Source organism: Xiphias gladius, chromosome 8 (genome assembly GCF_016859285.1).
Source record: "Xiphias gladius isolate SHS-SW01 ecotype Sanya breed wild chromosome 8, ASM1685928v1, whole genome shotgun sequence".
Taxonomy (NCBI): Eukaryota; Metazoa; Chordata; class Actinopteri; order Istiophoriformes; family Xiphiidae; genus Xiphias; species Xiphias gladius.
Window position 1 is genome coordinate 26,451,701 of NC_053407.1, and position 18,116 is coordinate 26,469,816.

Here is an 18,116-nt window from a genome sequence, read left to right on the forward strand (position 1 = left end):
GATAGCTGCTCTTGTTAATTCAGAAAATTGATGTAAAATACCACGGGGCGGCTGCACGTCAACTTACGATCCGTCTTCATTACTGCGGTAAAAGACGAGGAAAGGATCAGATTTCCCAAAGAAGTCTTTCTTATCCAGCTTGTTGCCACAGAACTGCAGCATCACCAACTCCTGAAAAGCAGAGATGGAGGCCAAATATATACGTTACACAGCCTCAGGTAGGTCCTAAACAGTGACACACAATATAACCGACTGCTATCAGAGAAAGGTAATAATATTGGCCAAAAGGTTGAAAAAGCTTGATTCATTATCTCTCTGTACCATGTCTGTCAGCTTACACTTTTGATACTGGCTGTGTCTTCGCTGTAGATACATTCTGTTTCTTCACAAGTGAAAAAAAGATACGTTTAGGAGAATAATCAAAATTGAAAAAAAAAAAAAAATCTGTTTGATCTTTCTGATTTCTATATTATCACCTAAAGCTAGCACTGGCACAATTTCAATATTACTTCAATATTAATGAAAAGGACAGAACACATTCTATTAGTATGAATCTAGATATTTTCACCACTGAGCTCTGGGGGCTAATATTAATATTTGATCTTCACCTGCCCCAAAACAGAGACTAGAGGATTAAATTAAAATGATCAGTCTTAATTCCACCCTCGAACAAACTTGCATATTATTACGATATATATATATATTATTGTGATATCATCTTGCAGTTTTGTAAATAATTTTTTGGTACAATGAATTTCCCTGTGTTCTAGCTCTTAATTAAGCCTTTTCTTCTGTTTCCCTGTTTGACTTTGGAAAGCGTGTTTCATTTAGCTGTAGTGTATTGTTGAAATGAACAGAACTGAGAGAAAAAACAAAAAAAACAAAAAACAAATCTAGAGTTGGTCAACTTCTCTGATGGTTGCAATACATTCTGGCATATTGTCTATTGTCAGAAGAGAGATTGGTGTTTCTGCCTCTATTACAATGGTTTTCTTTCCTTACCCTTTGAAGGAATGATACCAAAATATGACATTTACTGTTGGATGTTTTGACTTCTGACAAAACATCGCGTCACCACATTCCATTGTAGCTACAGGTGGCCAAAATACCGTTGAGCAACAAAATGTACTTTTTCATAAATAGCTTCTTTTTTTCTAACAGTGTCCAAATGTTTGAGGTGAATTTTTTCTTTCCTTCCAAACAGACAGAGCCACAGTCTGGCTCAGCACAAAGGTCAACTGAAGACATGACAACAGTGTCAAACGGTCCGTTGTGGCTTGAACTGAAAAACTCTTCCACTACAACCAAAAGCTTAGTTTTCTGCATATAGAGCCCACACTAGTGTCTAACGGATATCACCTTTGGTGCATTCATAAAGCAGTATTAGTTCTAAAACGCACTGAGGGAAAGTTGCTAAGAGAACATATTTATGTATAAATGTATGTATGTGTACTCACAATATGTAACTACATGCAGTTGGCAGTTTATTAGCTGCACCTAACTAAAACTAATGCAGTTTAATACAACAGTGCTGCAATAAATCCTTCCTTCATGAAGATTATAATGTTCACTTTTTGTTGAAACTGTTTGCGGGAGGCGTTGACTCAACTTTATGTCCACCGTGGAGGTTATAGTTTGTGGTGCTGTTTAACTGTAGTAGGTTGCACTGAGAGGTGTTTCTTATATTTGGTCCCTCCTCATTGATATAAATCTGGGGGAAGGTGGAATGTTTTGTAGGGGCCTTTGTATTAGTCTAGACTGCATTAGTTTTAGCTAAGTCCACCTAACACACTGGCAACCGAGTGTATATTTACTGTATTTTTGTGTGTGTATGCAGCCGTGTGTGTGTTCGTCCTGGAGGGCACTCGTGCACGTTTTAAGTCTATGTAACTGTTTTTGATTACAGTCTTATAAGAATATCTATGGCAAACTCTCCCTATTCCAACCAGATTTGTGTCTAATATTTCATAGTTTTTAGTTCAAACTGCGTGGACTAGCAGATGGGTCGGACTAGTCTGAATGTTTGAAAGTTTTACTTCAAATGAATCAACAAGGGAATCAAACAAAATCTCTTACCCTGCAGTTGCTCAGCTCTTCTGCTCTCACTATGATGGTGCCACATTTCTTCCCTGGGATCCCACTAAAAAAGAAAAAAAAGAAAAGAAAAGAGTATTTCCATTAAATTCAAGCAGCCATATGCTTCATTGGTTATATGACAGGTAACACAATAGTTTCAAAGAGTTACAGGGAAAATCTGTCTGGGTTGTTTAAGGGAGTGATGTTCAAACACAACTAATTAAAAAGAATCTATAGAAACTACATTGCCATATAGATCACTGTATTACAGATCATTTTTAATTTTTTCCCATCAGTTTTTTTTATATTTTTAGTTAATTAACCCTAGTTTTTCATGCAAACTGTATTTGCACTGTCCCTTGAAAATCTGACCCGTATTTAACTGGACATAATGGCTTTTTTGTTTCTTTTTTTTTTTTTTTTTTTTTTTACATTGTACAATAGTAGCTCATTGTTTACACTGGACATTTTCTAAGTACATTGATTCTGCTGTACACACTTCATTGTGGTTTGTTGTGTATTCTGCACACGTCATAGTTTAATTCAATCAACCTCACGTACAATTTACAGTATCTGTATGCACTTTAATACTGTTTGAGCTTTCTGGTTTGATGCTAAACTGCATTTTGTTGTACTAACACTGAATCTAATCTAGTCTAATCTAATCTAATCTAACCTAATATATATAGTGATAAAGCACCTGTGTTTCTTGTTTTTTCATGTAGCATTAACCCACCACACAGAAGTTTCAGTAGAACTGAAGCATTGATGTCAGTAATAATCCAGCTTTTGAAGACTGAGAAAATTCTGTGGTTAAAGTATCAGTTAAATGCTCGAACTGAGGAAAAAATGAAATGTAAAACCCTACCAACTGAGACCCGTGCAGACCTGGAATCAAATTTATATTCTCAGTCTCTCTCACATTCATTGCCCAATTGGCTGAATGAAAACCTTCAAAAAAGAACATCAAAATAATGTAAACGCATCCAGTGACATTTCAGCTGCAATGTTTGTTTACATCCTGAGCTGGCGAAGCGTAATACTCAGGCAATAGAGCCAAGGGAGACTAGCCACTAAAAATAGACCAAATGAATGCCACAGACCCCGGGCCTGATTCAGACCGAGGAAGGGCAGGGATAATTTCATTTGGCTAAGTACTGTCCAGTAATGGCAGAGAGAGCCTACAATAACACGTAGAAAAACTGATGGCAAAATAAGACCCCCCCCCGCCAAATCATCTGAGACACACCGCCTATCCTTGATTCACAGGGAAGCATTCAGTGCAATGAATTCACCGTACAAACTGAGAGATGGCTCAGTAAGGGGGCAGATGGAAAAATGGCAGAGACAGAGGGTGGGAACAAGAAAGAGATGAACAGTCACAGGGGCAAAGAGGGGAAGAGCGGAGTCACCAGAAGGATGGAGAAGTGGATGAGAGTTTGCTGAGTGAAAGCAGAGCGAGCCTGAACACACAAGTACACGGTTTCCACTAAAATGGGTTTGTAGACGGCGATACACACTTGTGCTGAATATTAATATTTATATATGTGTGATAAAGGAAATTTCTTATATTCTAGACTGATATATGGAAGCACGTTTAAAAAACAGAAGGCACTCAAAGGACGCACACCTCATCCAAGGCTGCACCATACTCCTAAATGTAATTAATGTAACATATCGAATTCTTTTTATCTGTACTTTGGTTTGTATCTGCAAAACACAACGAGATTTCTCCATAGTAATTTTCTTCATTTTTGTTTATGGTCTGGTTTGCTTTCTTTATTTTTGTTATTAAGGGAAGTGTGTATACTATGTTGCTTTTTACATGTTAGAATACATAAAGACAGACAGGTCTATCAGTGTGGTGACAACCTACAACGTCGGGGTCGACATGTCAGGACATGCCACTGTCCTATTTCCCAGCATGTTAGAACACCAGCGTTAAAAAGGAAAAGTAGCAGCTTTTTAAACTACAATGACAATCTTTCCCTGGCATTAACCAGACCTTAAGCATAGCGTAATCTGCAAATATTGTGGAAATAGATAATTCAAAAAATGAGTGTTCCAAAATGTTGCCCTCTGTCATTGTAAGACATAATTTGGGGTTTTGCAGAATCGTCCAATATCAACAACCTGCCTGGAAATAACGGTGGTAACAGACAATCTACAGGCTATATGAGGTAGACTTATTTTTCGTTAAAATAAGCGCAATACTTCATGAGACAGTAGCAAAAATATTGAAGAATGCCCTATCTCGCAATGGTAAGAAAGCCATTTAAAAAGCCCTGAATTTGCACCTGATCTGGATTCACCGAAGCCTAACAAGGTACCCTGATACTTTGGTTACTGTTGAAATTGTTTTTTGAAGAAGGTCAGCCAAAAGCAGAAACAAAACACAGTTAATGACAGACTTCTGAGACACAGACTGTGCTGTCAAATGTTCTCTTAGTCAATGAAGAAAATATATCATCCGTGAAATGTGACATAATCTGACAATGCCATTGTGTTGCGTGTGTTTGGAGCATATCGTCTTCTCCGTTGACTTTTGAGCTCTTTATTTGTGTGATCCGCCTCCGCTTGACTGAGCAGAAGTGCGATGCGTTTGACATAAGATGTTTGGGGTTTTTTTGGGTTTGTTTTTGTGTTTGGAGGCAGCGGGCTGAGTACAAAAATAAACACGAACACACACACACACACACACACACACACACACACACACACACACACACACACACACACACACACACTGTCATATAAACTTACAAACACAAACAAGCATTACAGAATAATAAAGCATATCTATAAATAATCCTCAAAAAAATATCTTAAAAAAAAAGAGTAAATAAGACATGCATGTATGCACGGTCACGCGCACTGACGCAAACACACACACACACTCACAGATCTGAAACACAGTGAATGACTGCAGGCAGAGGTGATTACATAACTCGGCGAGGGCGACACATTCTTACATCATATTTCTTGTGTGTCATTTTTCAGGAGACCCATTCAGCTGCAACCACTCATTTATTCTAACACACACACACGCGCACACACACACACACGCACACACACGCACACACACGCACACACACGCACACACACTGGGAGGGACAGAGAGACGGTCATGGATGTAGACGCCAGTGCAGTCACTTACTTCCATCTCAGACACAGACACGAAACACCTACACGCACACACGCACGCACGCACACACGCACACACACGCGCGCACACACACACACACACACACACGCACGCACGCACACACGCACACACACAGGACACCACTGCAGGAAAGGGAATGAAGCGAGGGTCAGACTACTGATGGCTCATTGCCTCAGGAGGAAAACAAAAGCAACAACAAATTGTTCTCTTCAGTAAGCTCAAGAAGATGCTGCAGTTCAGCCCTGTGAGTTAGAGGACAGTTACAGTGAAAGTGTGTGTGTATGTGTTGGGATGACAGGTAGCAGTTATAATTAGTTGTCTTATTTATTTATATTTTTTCTCTTTATTTACATTTTATTTTCTTTTACAGACTTCATTGATTTTATGTCTTGAACGTTTTTCAAAGTTTTTATTTAGATTTTAATCTAATATTTCTAAAAAATTTTTCAATTTTTGGTGTCAGTTAGTCTTGAATTGCTTTACTGTTTATAATTGTATTGTATTATAATGTGCAATAGATACTTACATACAAAAAATATACTTCCTTAATAATTGATAATATGTATGTAATGGTATGTGTATCTAAAGGCAGGTTTTCTTAACTGAGTTTCAGTCCTTATCCCAAATTGCATTTCTGTGGGTAATGCATTTCTTTGTCTCGTCAGCCATCTAGGTGATCAAGTTAACTGCTCAGTTCTTCCTCTGTTTATGCCAAACAAACTGCTGTTTTCAGAGGATTTTTCAGGATTTTTATTACTTAGTTGACATTAGAGAGTGATTCCAAACACTAGGAGAGTGAGAGGGGGAGAAGACTTCCTGTGCACCAGAGGAGGTTTCCAAGCTAAGACCAACCACACACACAGCAGCAAATGTGAAATCTTTCATGTGCTGGCTATAGGTATAATTTGTTGTAGTAATCAGCCATAGAGAAAAAATAAAAATCAGACATGTATTCATAGGAAAATATCCCTGATTATTTCTTTAGGCTACAGTCGAGGCTTCAGTTCAGTTTAGGCTTCTTCAGAAAACAAGCTGAGGGCTCACCACTGACATCTTCCCTTTGGGTGAGCTGTCCCTTTTCACTACACACTGCTTACCAGCTCAAGATGTTTACAGTCTGTCATTAGGCCTGCTGCTGTTTAACTATTCATCTCGTTTGGCTGACGGAGACAGTGTACGCTTTCATCAACATCTTCATCATCATCTGAATGGAGTAGAATGTAAAATCTAATCGTGAGCCCAAACAGCTTTTCTGTGGCACCTTATGATAGTGACTCCCTGATTAGAATAATGCAGTACGAGCCTCTTGCCCCTTTCGCTTTCAGTTATGAGTGTCTAATTAAAATAGCATAAGACATATTGTGTGAGTGTGTTTGTTTGTCAGTGCATGTGTGCGCAGGGTAGCGTGTGCTACTTACATCAAAGGCTTTTCCAGGCGGCTTCCCAAGGAACCGACTATTTCACCCAGTGTACAGAAAGCCTGGCCCAGGAAGTCCTGCATGTGTGCATAACATACAAGTAAACACATGGAGCAGAAATAAAGAAACATATAGAGGTTAAAAAGCAGGACTGCAAGTTGCAGAGAGAAAGATTCATTAAGATTTTTTTCATTTTTCTACATTTGGCATATAAAAGGTCCCCTGTTCCAAACACCACGCTACACCATGCAGGGTGTAAAAAAAGAGGGTAAAATAAGTTCCCCAATATTGAGATTTCTTCTTTTCCAAAGAAAAACAAGGAAAAAAGAAAGAAGAAAGATGATTAATTGGCAACAATTTTGACTTTTGATTAATCATTTCAGTCACTTTTCAAGCAAACTCCAAATTATACTCTGGTTCCAGGTTTTCAAATGTGATGATTAATTTTTTTTTCTTTGTCATAAGTAATAGTAAACTGAATATCCTTGGGTTTTGATATGTTGGTCAGATAAAACAATCAAGTTGTCATCTTTGGGCTCTGAGAAACTATAATGGGCGTATTTTACGATTTACCAACATTTTATGAACAAAATGATTTATCGATCAAGAAAAGAACCCTCAGATTAATCTATATATAAAAATGTTAGGTTCAGTCCTCCTGTTACTTTTCATCACAATACCTTTGTCAATCAAGACAAACAAGGCAGGGTTAGTTATGTGATTGGCTGTTGCTTCCGTTTGAATTAGGTATCAGCCATGGACACGTGTAAAAAAAGAAGCGAAAGCTGATTAATTTTACAAAAAAACTGAAAAATTTTGCTCATTTTGTGCATATAATCTGAGCACTACAGAAGCATACAGAACACAAAAAAGAAGGCTTGGAACAGCAGCTACCCGGGTTGCAAAGGCTCCATTTCATTTAAGTGCTATAATATTAAATGTCACTTTTTTGGCACTGAACAGCTGCCCTTCTGTTTTCCATGTATATTTTGCACATTAACATCCAAGCCCAGTGTGCAGAGAGACCCGTGTCCTTGTTGATCGCTGTAGGGTGACCATAAGAGAGGAGTCCGTTTGGGGAGGAGGAGCCTTTGGCCAGTAAGAAGAGCAAAGCAGAGAGAGGGGAAGGGTTAGAAAAAGGCTTTTTACAACAAGCCTGGACTGATTGGTCATGCACTGATACTGAGGTCTCCCCTACCAGATTGTGTATGCATGTGTGCATGAGTAAGTTCGTATGTACATGTGTCTGCGCGTGTGTGCTAAAGTGCTTGACAGATGAGCCTTGTTTAGTCCGGCGGGCAGAAAGCTGCTCCAAAGATCTTTGCCGGTGCTGACCAAATTTCTCCCCCAGCCAAGGTCTCGAAACAAAAAGAGATGACAAAAATGCTCTGGCCTTTCCGTATGAATTGTGCTGCTAGCTAGCTGGCCTCACCCCGCGCCTGCTACGCCTCAGAAATCAACAGTTAGAGGCTCAGGCTTAACAGGCTCCGTGGTTGCGGAAAGAACAAGGTTAGAAGGTTATCTTCAAGTAAAAAAAGATCACAGCTGAATTCCAAAAGTACTACATTCCTGCTTAAAGTTCTTATGCTCATTAGGCCTCTAATATAGAACATCCAGAGACCATGTCCATGTGTTTGTCCATAAAGTCCCACTGTCCAACCCTATTGTAGGATAAGAACAACATCACTGGATGATTCTGCATTCTGCATTATGTTCAGTGACATTCTACAATATCTGTAGATAGCATCTATGATATGGTTAAAGTAAGGTTTACTTTGTGGTTGTGGCAAATCAGCTATGGTTAAGGTAGGGTTAAGGTAAGGAATTGGCCACTACGTACAGCACTTTATTAAGGTTAGGAAAAGGTTGCGGTGACAGTTAATAAAAAGGCAACCGTTAATTGCAGGACAGTGACAGGAAACTAACTCCAGTCTCCTGTATCAAGGTCTGATGCCCGTCCACCATCTTGACCTCCACACTCTTACTCTTTGCCTTGCTACATAAAGAGTACACTACTTCCTGCAGTGTCACTGAACGTTCACAATGGATGTAAATCGTGAGGTGCAGAATTGTCCGATATGAACGCCATTACTAGGATACTGGATTGCCCTCCTCTAGTGCTGCAGCAAACTAAAGGGGAATTCCAGCAGTTATCAAACTAGGTCTATTTCACTCACCACCTGACAGCTATTTTATTCTGCTATAGAGATTAGGGAAACAAGGAGAAGAAAGAAGTCGATTGCAGGAAGGTTTTCCAAAATACATACATTTAACAAAAATCATCTCAGACTTGTTTGTCAGTCCAGCAGTAGGTATACCGTCTAGAAAACCCATGGGAAAAGCCTGTGGCTGTTAAAGCTGTTGAAGGTTGTTCTTCCCAGAGTCTGCATTTCCCCCATCCCTACAAAGGGGATGATGGGTAAAATGTTATCATGACCAATGGTCATGACGGACAAAAATATAATAACATCCTGGCTGACAAAAACCAGAGATGCCCTTTAAGGCAGTGTATCCTTCAGCTTGGAACCCCCAAGAATGAAGCAGTTTATGTTACTGTCAACAGAGGGTACATGCAGTACACCTATGAGCTGTGACTAGTTCCTCCTAAGAGTATGTTTTCTCCTCTAAACTTCTCAGATTTTTTGTTTTGAAAAAGGAGGAAAAATTCTTCAACATTTTACGAGAAAAAAAAAATTAAAGAGTAGAGAAAAGCCTAAAAAAGTGAGTCTAAATTGTTGTAGCATCACTTCATGACCCTTAAGATTTATGTTGAGATCCCTTCGAGGGGCCCTGAACCCCATGTTGGGAACCTCTGTTTTAAGGCAAGTCCACATCCATTCATGTCCTGAATCTGTCCATTCAGGCAGGTCTTTCTTGTCCCACAACTTTGCACAGTCTAATAAAGATGAAAATGTCACCAAAAACAAAAGGGTTTAGAACATTGTTTGCAGAGTAACACAAGATATATATTTGCTTTTGTAGCAATAGTATGTTTAATAAGGGGATTAAAGGTTTGCAGTAAAATCCTGACTGCTCTCAAATAGTCGTGAGGGAATACACAGCCAGTTAACTTAATTACTGCCTACAAACAAAGAAGCTATTTCCCTGCGTGGAATCATTTGCTAATCATCGAGGTTAAAATAATGAATAAAGACTTTGAAATGAGATTACCGTTAGTGAGACGGGTATTGCTGTATTTTACCACAAAAATAACACGGGTAAAATAAAGAACTGTGCACAGGGCTGTGACAAGCGTCTGTCAGGATGAAAAAGCAACATCGCCATCATCTAATAGGAAACAGGATATTCAGACCTTAATTAGGCTTTACTGTATACTCTGATTCTGCACATCCTCCCCTGCAGCCATATCTGTACAAGGTATGCAAAACATATGGCCCAGCAAAAACATCTGCTGTGATGGGAGGAAGGAGGCATCTTCAAACGCTGGCACTGAAGCTGCCACGAGAGATACTGAACGTGAGCACTATTTTCCGTTTTCTGTTATTCATAGCCACGTGACTGGATATGGACTGTGCCCGAACAATGGAGCCATCACTGTGTGCCAGATATCCAATCCCACACATCCACAGCAACGACAGGACGCATCCAAGCGTCCTCAGCCTTCATGCTGAGAGTGAGTTGCTGCGCTCACATTGTTGAGCGCTCTCAGTTGAAGCCCGGGGGCACACTGGGGTTGGAGCTGAGCAAAAGAACTCCGCCTGTACTTGGCAATGAGAATGAGGCCGGGTTATAGGAAAGGGGCTGGGGGTGGAGATTGAGCCCAGGTTATAGACAGAACTGGAGCAGAGCACTGCTGGAACTTCTGTTTGAAAGGAAGGTGAAGGATGGGGCTGTAGGGCTGTGAAATATAAAGTTACAGTTTTTGGTTTGTGTTTGTTTTTTTTTATAGATATGTTTATTCATTGTAGTTTTAAGGAGGACAAACAGGAAATAAGGAAACATAAGATAATCTTATTCTACACAAAACACACTTAACGAGAACTCCCACATAAATAAGTAAATACATAGAAGAAAAAAAGAAAAGAAATATTGATATACAATGACAAAAAATGACAAAGAAAAGTTAACAATTGAATGAGTACATGACCAGATATCCAGGCAGTGGAGTGTTCTTATATACCACTTGATTAAGACTCAAGTATGGGCCTCTCTAGGAGGGTCTGTCCAGATAAGTCCATAGAGGCCTCTTTGCAAAGTCTGTGCTCTCTCTGTTCCATTGTAATTCAAGAACGAGTCCCAAACTTTATAAAACACTGAAAGTTTGTTCTTGAGCCAGTTGGTCATGGCTACCAGAGGGATGAGTTCTGTTATACCTTGTAACCACTGTGAGGGCTTGCAAGGTTTTTCAAAGATTCACTGAAGTAAGATGCACCTTCTGGCACCAAACAAAAGAACATGAAACAGTTTTAACATATGTGGTTAAAGGTTCAGTGCAGAATGCAATCCAAGAATTCAAGACAGATGTTTAGGATCTAGATTTTTACCAAATATTTCAGAAATGTCTTTATAAACCTTTCCCCTGAAATTTTTGATAAAGGGACAATTGAAAATACAATGGTAGGTATGACCCCTGAGAAAAACTTTATTACAATATTTGGAAAGAAGAGGGTTCAACTTGTTCGTTAGCACTGGTGTAATCTGGAGCCTAAGAATAATTTTGAATTGCAGCTCCTTGACTTTGTTGGTGGACCAAAAAAACAGATGATCACTACCAAACATCTCTCAACTCATTATCTGTGATGATTATGCCCAAGTCAGCCTCCCAAAGTTATTTAACCATGTCCTTCTGCTGCATGGAACAGAGCATTGTAAATCCTGGTAGTCAATTTTCTGGGCTCAGGATCTTGCAAGACCTGAGACCAGACCTTGCAAGACCAGAAGAGTGAGAACCCACTCGGGTGTAACCTTACTTTTACTAGGTGGATCATACTGCTCCTTGAGCTGGTTAAAAGATTTAAAAGTACCGTTAGCCACAAAGTCCTCTATAGTACAGATACCCTTCCCAGACCATAAAAGAAATGCGCGGTCCTCGAGACCACGGGTGAAGTTCCAGGTTTGAAGTAAAGATGGAGGAAGATCTTAACCAAGAAAGGCAGTGAATAGTGTTTGGGAATTATATTAATCTGCAATCCATCATCAGCAATGGCAGGAAGGCATGTAGGATGTTCGCAAAATGGCAAAACTGCACTCTCATGTCAAAGGAGCATAAGCAGAACCAAACAGATATCTGATAAGACATGACAAAGCAGATATGATCTCCTTATTAAAGCCTGTCAGCCGGCGGTTGTCTCTTTGTTTTAGGCTTGGAAAAGGCCTGTCAGATTGTGGAAGATCTTTCCAATCCTCTATTTGATGATTTTGATGAGCTATTTTTCCCTCGTGAAGTCACTGCTGAATGCCCAAAGCTAGAAAAAGGTTTTTATTCCAATGTCATCTGTTTGTTAAATTCACAAAGCACCTCTTTTAACCAGATGACCAACATTCTTTATCTGTATACAAGTGCTGATAACAAGTAGTCGATTAGTCCCGTTCAGGTTACAAAATTAGTCAAACTCTTGAAAAAGTCTCTCGTTTCAAGAAGCACAAAAAATAGTATAGAAGTTATGTTAATTTGTTTCTTATGTCTCTAAACTTTTCTACCAGTCTGGCTTTTCTACAAAAAACACTAAACCTCCACACCTGCTGTTTGTTGTTTGGTCTAGTAGGTGGCTCAGGCTGTATGCTGGTTAGCTTAGCACACTTTTAGCATGCTCATTAGCTTAGCAGGCTAATCAGGTAGATCGGAGCGGATTCTTTGTTACCTGCTAAGATGAGGTAGCTGAGGGTGACCACTTGACTACTTCTTGGTGGGTTGAGCAGCACACTGCCGCTGGTAGCAATATCCTGGCAAGCCTAACATGAGTTTGCTGGTTGTAGTCGGTTAGCATGCTAGTAGCGAGTGATATTGTTGACAAAAGTGAATATAACCTGTTACGGAGGGTTGCGTTGAGTATTTGGGTGAAGGCAAAGGGGGCTGGGTGGTTCTGGGACCATGGCATCTAGAGGATACTGCCTAGTGGGGATGGCCATGGCAGCTGAGCCTACGCCGACAGAGTGTACAGTAAATATAAGGCTGAGTCAAGCTGCCGAGTATCTACTCTTTGCTTGGGTGAGAGTAGGAGTTACAAGCAGCTGAAAGGTATGCTAGGTCAGTTTAAAGGTACTTTAGGTTAGGGCTAGAGAATGGTGTCCCCTGTCCTAAGGCACAGCAGATTTACAATGGCAAAGCCTGGTCCTAAATCCTAAATCTTTTCTTTAGGAATGTTTAAATGCCATCACTATTGCTTTGTTCCTGTTAGGCCACTCTTACCTCTGACATTCAGATTCAAATCAGGCCGCTATTGTACTGGAAGGGTAAACATTTGGCTGTATAACATTTACATGAATGCATGACTGATTGTTGAACAGCTGAAGTGAAAGAGACACTCACGTGTTTAGAGAGGTTGTCGCTCTTGCAGTCTAAATCATACCTGCAGAGAAGAGACAAGTGAGACGTATCAGAACGAAGGCCGTGAAAGGCTGTAAAGGTTGAACAGCAGGTCTGTGACTGAAAGAGTGCCAAAACACAAATTAGTAGTCTATGACATAAGCCTCTCTCTCCCTCATCAGCTACCCTCAATGCAGGGCACTTCTCCACTAATCACTGCAAAGAAGCTGTTCACGTTTAAAGTAGGCCTTTGATTACAGCACCAAAAGCTTCACTGATCTGATATCATGCATGAGGGTACAACAGTATCAGTATCATTAATTGCTGTCACATCAAAATCTCAGCACTTTACACAACAAATTTTCCATTTTCCAGTTCTCCACTTTCCAAGTATTGATGTGTTAGTAACAGTTGTTCATTTCCAGGTGGTTTATAATTTGAATTAAGGACTATAAAAAAAGACAGATAGAATATTTGTGGGTGAACTACCACTGAAAAATAAATTTAAAATACTGCAGTAGTATACGGCATTATAATAAATTAAAAAAATCAAAGTTGAGAAAAAAATTTAGTTCAAGAAAAAAAACAAAAAACAAAAACAAAAATCAGAACCGGACATATCTTTTTTTATTCCACAAATTCTTCTTTCTCTTCGAACCTGGCACCTACATAACCCATAACACAAACTCGACCGCTGACAGCTTGGCTGGATAATCAGGTTTGTTTTGCTAAAAGCAGCTATTGTAGCCTCGAGTGGAGATTAGGAGTGGGCTACAGAGGTCTGGTAAACTCAGTTCTTTCTAACTCCATGTCCAGTGTTCAAACTAGTATTCTTCAGACCCAGCTGACACCGACTCAAGTGACATCACTTGAGGCAATTTATTAAAATGTCACGCAGCTCCCTCCGGAGCCAGAGAACAATTTACAGAGCTGTGTTCACATAGCAGTAGTACTTCCTAAGACCTTGATGTGTAAATTAGATGGCGGTTTCCTTTAGAGCATAAAAATTTTTCTCTTGTTGTCTACCCAGCTTACGGTTCTGAATGTGAAAAAAAAGCCATTTTCCCCTATAAAGTAATGGATTTTGTAGATATGACTTCCACAGCAACACTGGTGGGCTTATAAAATATTAACAAGAATTCAAAGGTATGAGAACAATATACTAGCTTTCTACAGTTGACATGCTTGTCCATTCATATGAAGGAACATTCATCCGAAACCACGAGTAACAGTTACAATGTGCAGGCCATGAGATCTACTCGCCTCTCCAGAGAGCAATTTATCCAGCTGTATTTACTTCCCGTAACCCGTCACCTTCCTGGGTGTCTCAGGTGTGTGTCATCATGTGCGTGGCGTGTGTGCAGCAGCGTGTAGTGGAGTGTGTAAATGGGAGAGCCTGAGCGTTCCTTTCTACAGACAGCATGCCATGTATGATAAGGCGCCTGCTGACAAAACTGGGAGACACTGTGTATTACCGCAGGAGGGGGCGGCGGGGAGGGGGGGGGCTCCAATACAGCGCTGTTACTAATGTAATTCCATAAGAGCAAGGAAACGTGCTGCTGTTACGCAACGTGCCGCCGGGGAAAATGCACAGGTGCGCTTCATGTTCTATTCGCCCCTTGCCTCTGTCACTCCCAAATGTTCATAAATGATTCATTTAATCTATATTTAATAATGAGAGACCCAAAGAGAGAGGGAGGGAGAGAGAGAGGGAGGGAGGGAGAGACAGAGAGAGAGAGAGAGAGAGAGAGGAGGAAAGAAAAACATACTACTGATGTATGCATGATGGATGATTTGGCTGCACATGTTCACCCACACATACATACAAACACACACATGAGAGTGTTTGCAGGAGTAGATGTCCCATGGCGCCTCGTGAGTGCACATTTGTCGTGTGTGCCTGAGTGTGTGTGTGTGTGTTTATGTGGATGACATCATTCTGCATCGGCACTGGGCCAGACAGGATTTCTCTTGGTCCTGTGCTGTCTGTCTTGCGGGGCGGAAGGGGGGGTGATTGAGAGAGAGAGAGAGGTGGGGGGGGTTGCTCAGAGCTCAGTTTGAACTGAGCAATGATGACTAACGATGGCACACAAACAAACGGGACCGGAGAGGCAGGCAAACAAACAAACTTAATAAAATCCTTTCTATTAAAATACTGTTATAAAAAGGAAGGGAATCATTTACTTCCAGGTTCTGTATGTACCTGTTTCTTTGGAGTTTCACTGTTTCAGTGTGAATGTATTTACATGGGGAATATTAAAAAATTGTGTATTAATGATACATTAAGATGCATTGTTGAATAGTAGGATAACAATTTTTTAAATGTAAATTAACCGTTTGTTGCTCCGGATTTATTTTACATCCATGTTGGTGGTGTCTGTCATACTTCGAATAACAGGAAATTACAGGAAATCATGGCTTGGTATCAGAATTAGATTTTTTATTGTTTCTGATTCTGCCTATTGATTCTGGTTCTTATTGAATCCAGGTTTAGTTCCTGGTCTATTATTTTGCCAAGGAAAGAAACCAAAATATGGGGAACTGAAAGATACACTTTTATTTTCACCAGATTTTGAAAGCATTTGAGTAGTTTGACATACATGATGAGGTATTTTGTGATTCCTTCTGGTTTACAGATAAAATAAAGAAAAATGTTTTTCTTTTTTACATTTGTTTTTATGACATTTTTTACCATTAACTGATTCTGAGGTATCATGACTTTTACTGCAATAACGCTGCATTTTTATACCAGAACATAAGAAAAAATGTCTTTGCTGTACAGTGGCTTCTTCTGTTGCATAACATTATTCAGTCCACAATAATGTACATGCGCATTACTGGTAAGTTACATTTTTGTATCCAAAAGTTGATATTTGAAAACAAAAAGCATGTTTCTTCATGATTCCCTGGTTCTTAAAATAAATTTGAAATCAGTTTCAATTCAGGACTTCTTGATTTCCAACTGTAGAGCCAGTATCTTCAATCCAGTGAAATAAAGAAGAGAAATACAGCTATATCCCTGTTTTACTCACACTTGCCAGACTTGATTAGATAACCATCCACCCAGGGGGGGGCTTCCACTGGCTTCAGTGAGCATCTCAAGTTTCAATTCCAAATAAAAAATAAAATAAAAAAATAAAATAGAAAAATAGCACTGAACATGGCCAGCAGTGAGATGAGGGTTAACAGGATTTCCAGGCATGGATAGCAGCAGAGGAAGCAAAGTGTGTCGTGGCTTTGGGGTCTTCGAGTAAAGAGAGCGTGGAATGGTTCAGCAGCAGCTATGCTGGCGGTTTGCAGGCAGCTTGGTGTTGTCTGTCTATGGATGTCCTGAAGGGATGTGAAGTGCTGAGTGGAAGTGAGGGAGGTGGAGGTAATGAAGTGCTGCGGGAACTGCAGAGGCTGCAGTATAAAGACTTCCAGACCTCAGGACAGAGGCTGAGGAGAGCAGGACTAACCACTGGTTCTGTGATGAGAAATGGGTGTAGATGTGTGCGCACATGCATGTTACAGCTCAGCATGAGCGCAAAAGAATACCCGAGAAGCAAAGTGTAAATGCGTGTCTATGTCTGAGCAAGTGTGTGCGTGTTTTTGCAAAATCATCTTGCGCGCGTGTGTGTGTGTGTCAGCCATGTCCTCACTGCGAGTGATCGTAGGGCCATCAGCCCGGAAGACCCTAACGGGGGCCTGATGCTCACCCACGAGCCATGCAGGGAGTTGGGACTAGCCCCACACACACAAACACACACACACACACACACACACACACACACACACTATTTCCCCTCTCTCCACTGCTTGTCAGCTTTTAACATCTTGCATGATACTCTGGCAAAGTCTGCACTACATACACACATATGATAAAACACACACAATAAAAACTCACTCACTCACTCACAAACACAAAATATCACACCAGTTATTCATACTTGCCTTGCTGAACACACAAAAAACTCAACAGGCATGCTCACATAGACAAAAATGAAAACACATACACACAAACTATTAAAAAAACAAATGTCCCAACACACAATATGCTCAGATTCATACACCCACACAGACACACTCGGATACCACATATACACATCGCACTTCCATAAAAGTACAAACAGCAACCTGAACACACAGGCTTACGCACATAAATGTATACACACTCACACATTATCTGACACAGACTTCACATACACCTTAAACGCAATCCACCACACACACACACACACACACACACACACACACACACACACACACACACACAAACACAACACACAGTAAAACAGCCAGCGTCTCTCCTTGACCTTCACTGCAACCTCCTACAGTTTGTAAGCGGCATGTGGCCCTGCTGACAGGCCAACAAGTAAACAAACAAAAAGAGCCGTTCCATATTTCATGAGCTATCATGGGAAAAATACAGTGAATATGCGTGAGGCTGGAACACAATAGAGAAATATCCAGATTATCATAATTACTTGGACAGGTCGACTTTTAGGGCTACATGAGGGAATATGACGTTTTTTTTATTTTTCGTTTTAACATCACCATAACTCAATATACAGGTGTGTCTGGTGTGGACGAGGCAATGTGTGTGTCAATCACATTACATGCCAGTTCACTCACTTTCCAACTAATAAGCCAAACAGGCATCGTTGCCAATTCAGCAAGCAGCTAGAGTACACAGCTTCAGTGACTTGATGTCAAAAAAGAGCTTAGCAACAAATTAACATGATTATGAAATTTACATAGGCTTTATACAGGATATACCTACGGTAGTTAAAATATACTTCAAATTTTGATGTCATCTCAAATTTAATACAAATAAATTTGTCAGCAGTTTAGAGTTGAATGACCAGAGATTCTGTCCTGTTTGATACGCATAAAAATGTTTGATAAATTTAATTAATAAAAAATAAGTAGCTGACAATTGTGTTCTATTGCATTCCAGCTTGTAACCTTATTATCCAGAACATTTCCC

General features: G+C 40.1%; 1 protein-coding gene across 7 annotated transcripts in view; it reads right to left on the reverse strand.

The window, feature by feature from the left end:
• LOC120793473 (copine-8-like) overlaps positions 1–18,116 on the reverse strand; it is an 80,312-nt gene that overhangs the window by 36,515 nt on the left and 25,681 nt on the right. For 6 of the 7 annotated variants that reach the window (XM_040133582.1, XM_040133583.1, XM_040133580.1 and 3 more), the window contains 4 exons: positions 13,151–13,190; positions 6,661–6,737; positions 2,077–2,140; positions 68–171 (listed from right to left, as the gene is read on the reverse strand). In XM_040133582.1, the coding sequence (XP_039989516.1) occupies positions 68–171; positions 2,077–2,140; positions 6,661–6,737; positions 13,151–13,190 (285 nt within the window). Of the gene's footprint in view, positions 1–67; positions 172–2,076; positions 2,141–6,660; positions 6,738–13,150; positions 13,191–18,116 lie in introns of those variants that run through there. The other variant, XM_040133586.1, reaches the window with a different exon arrangement.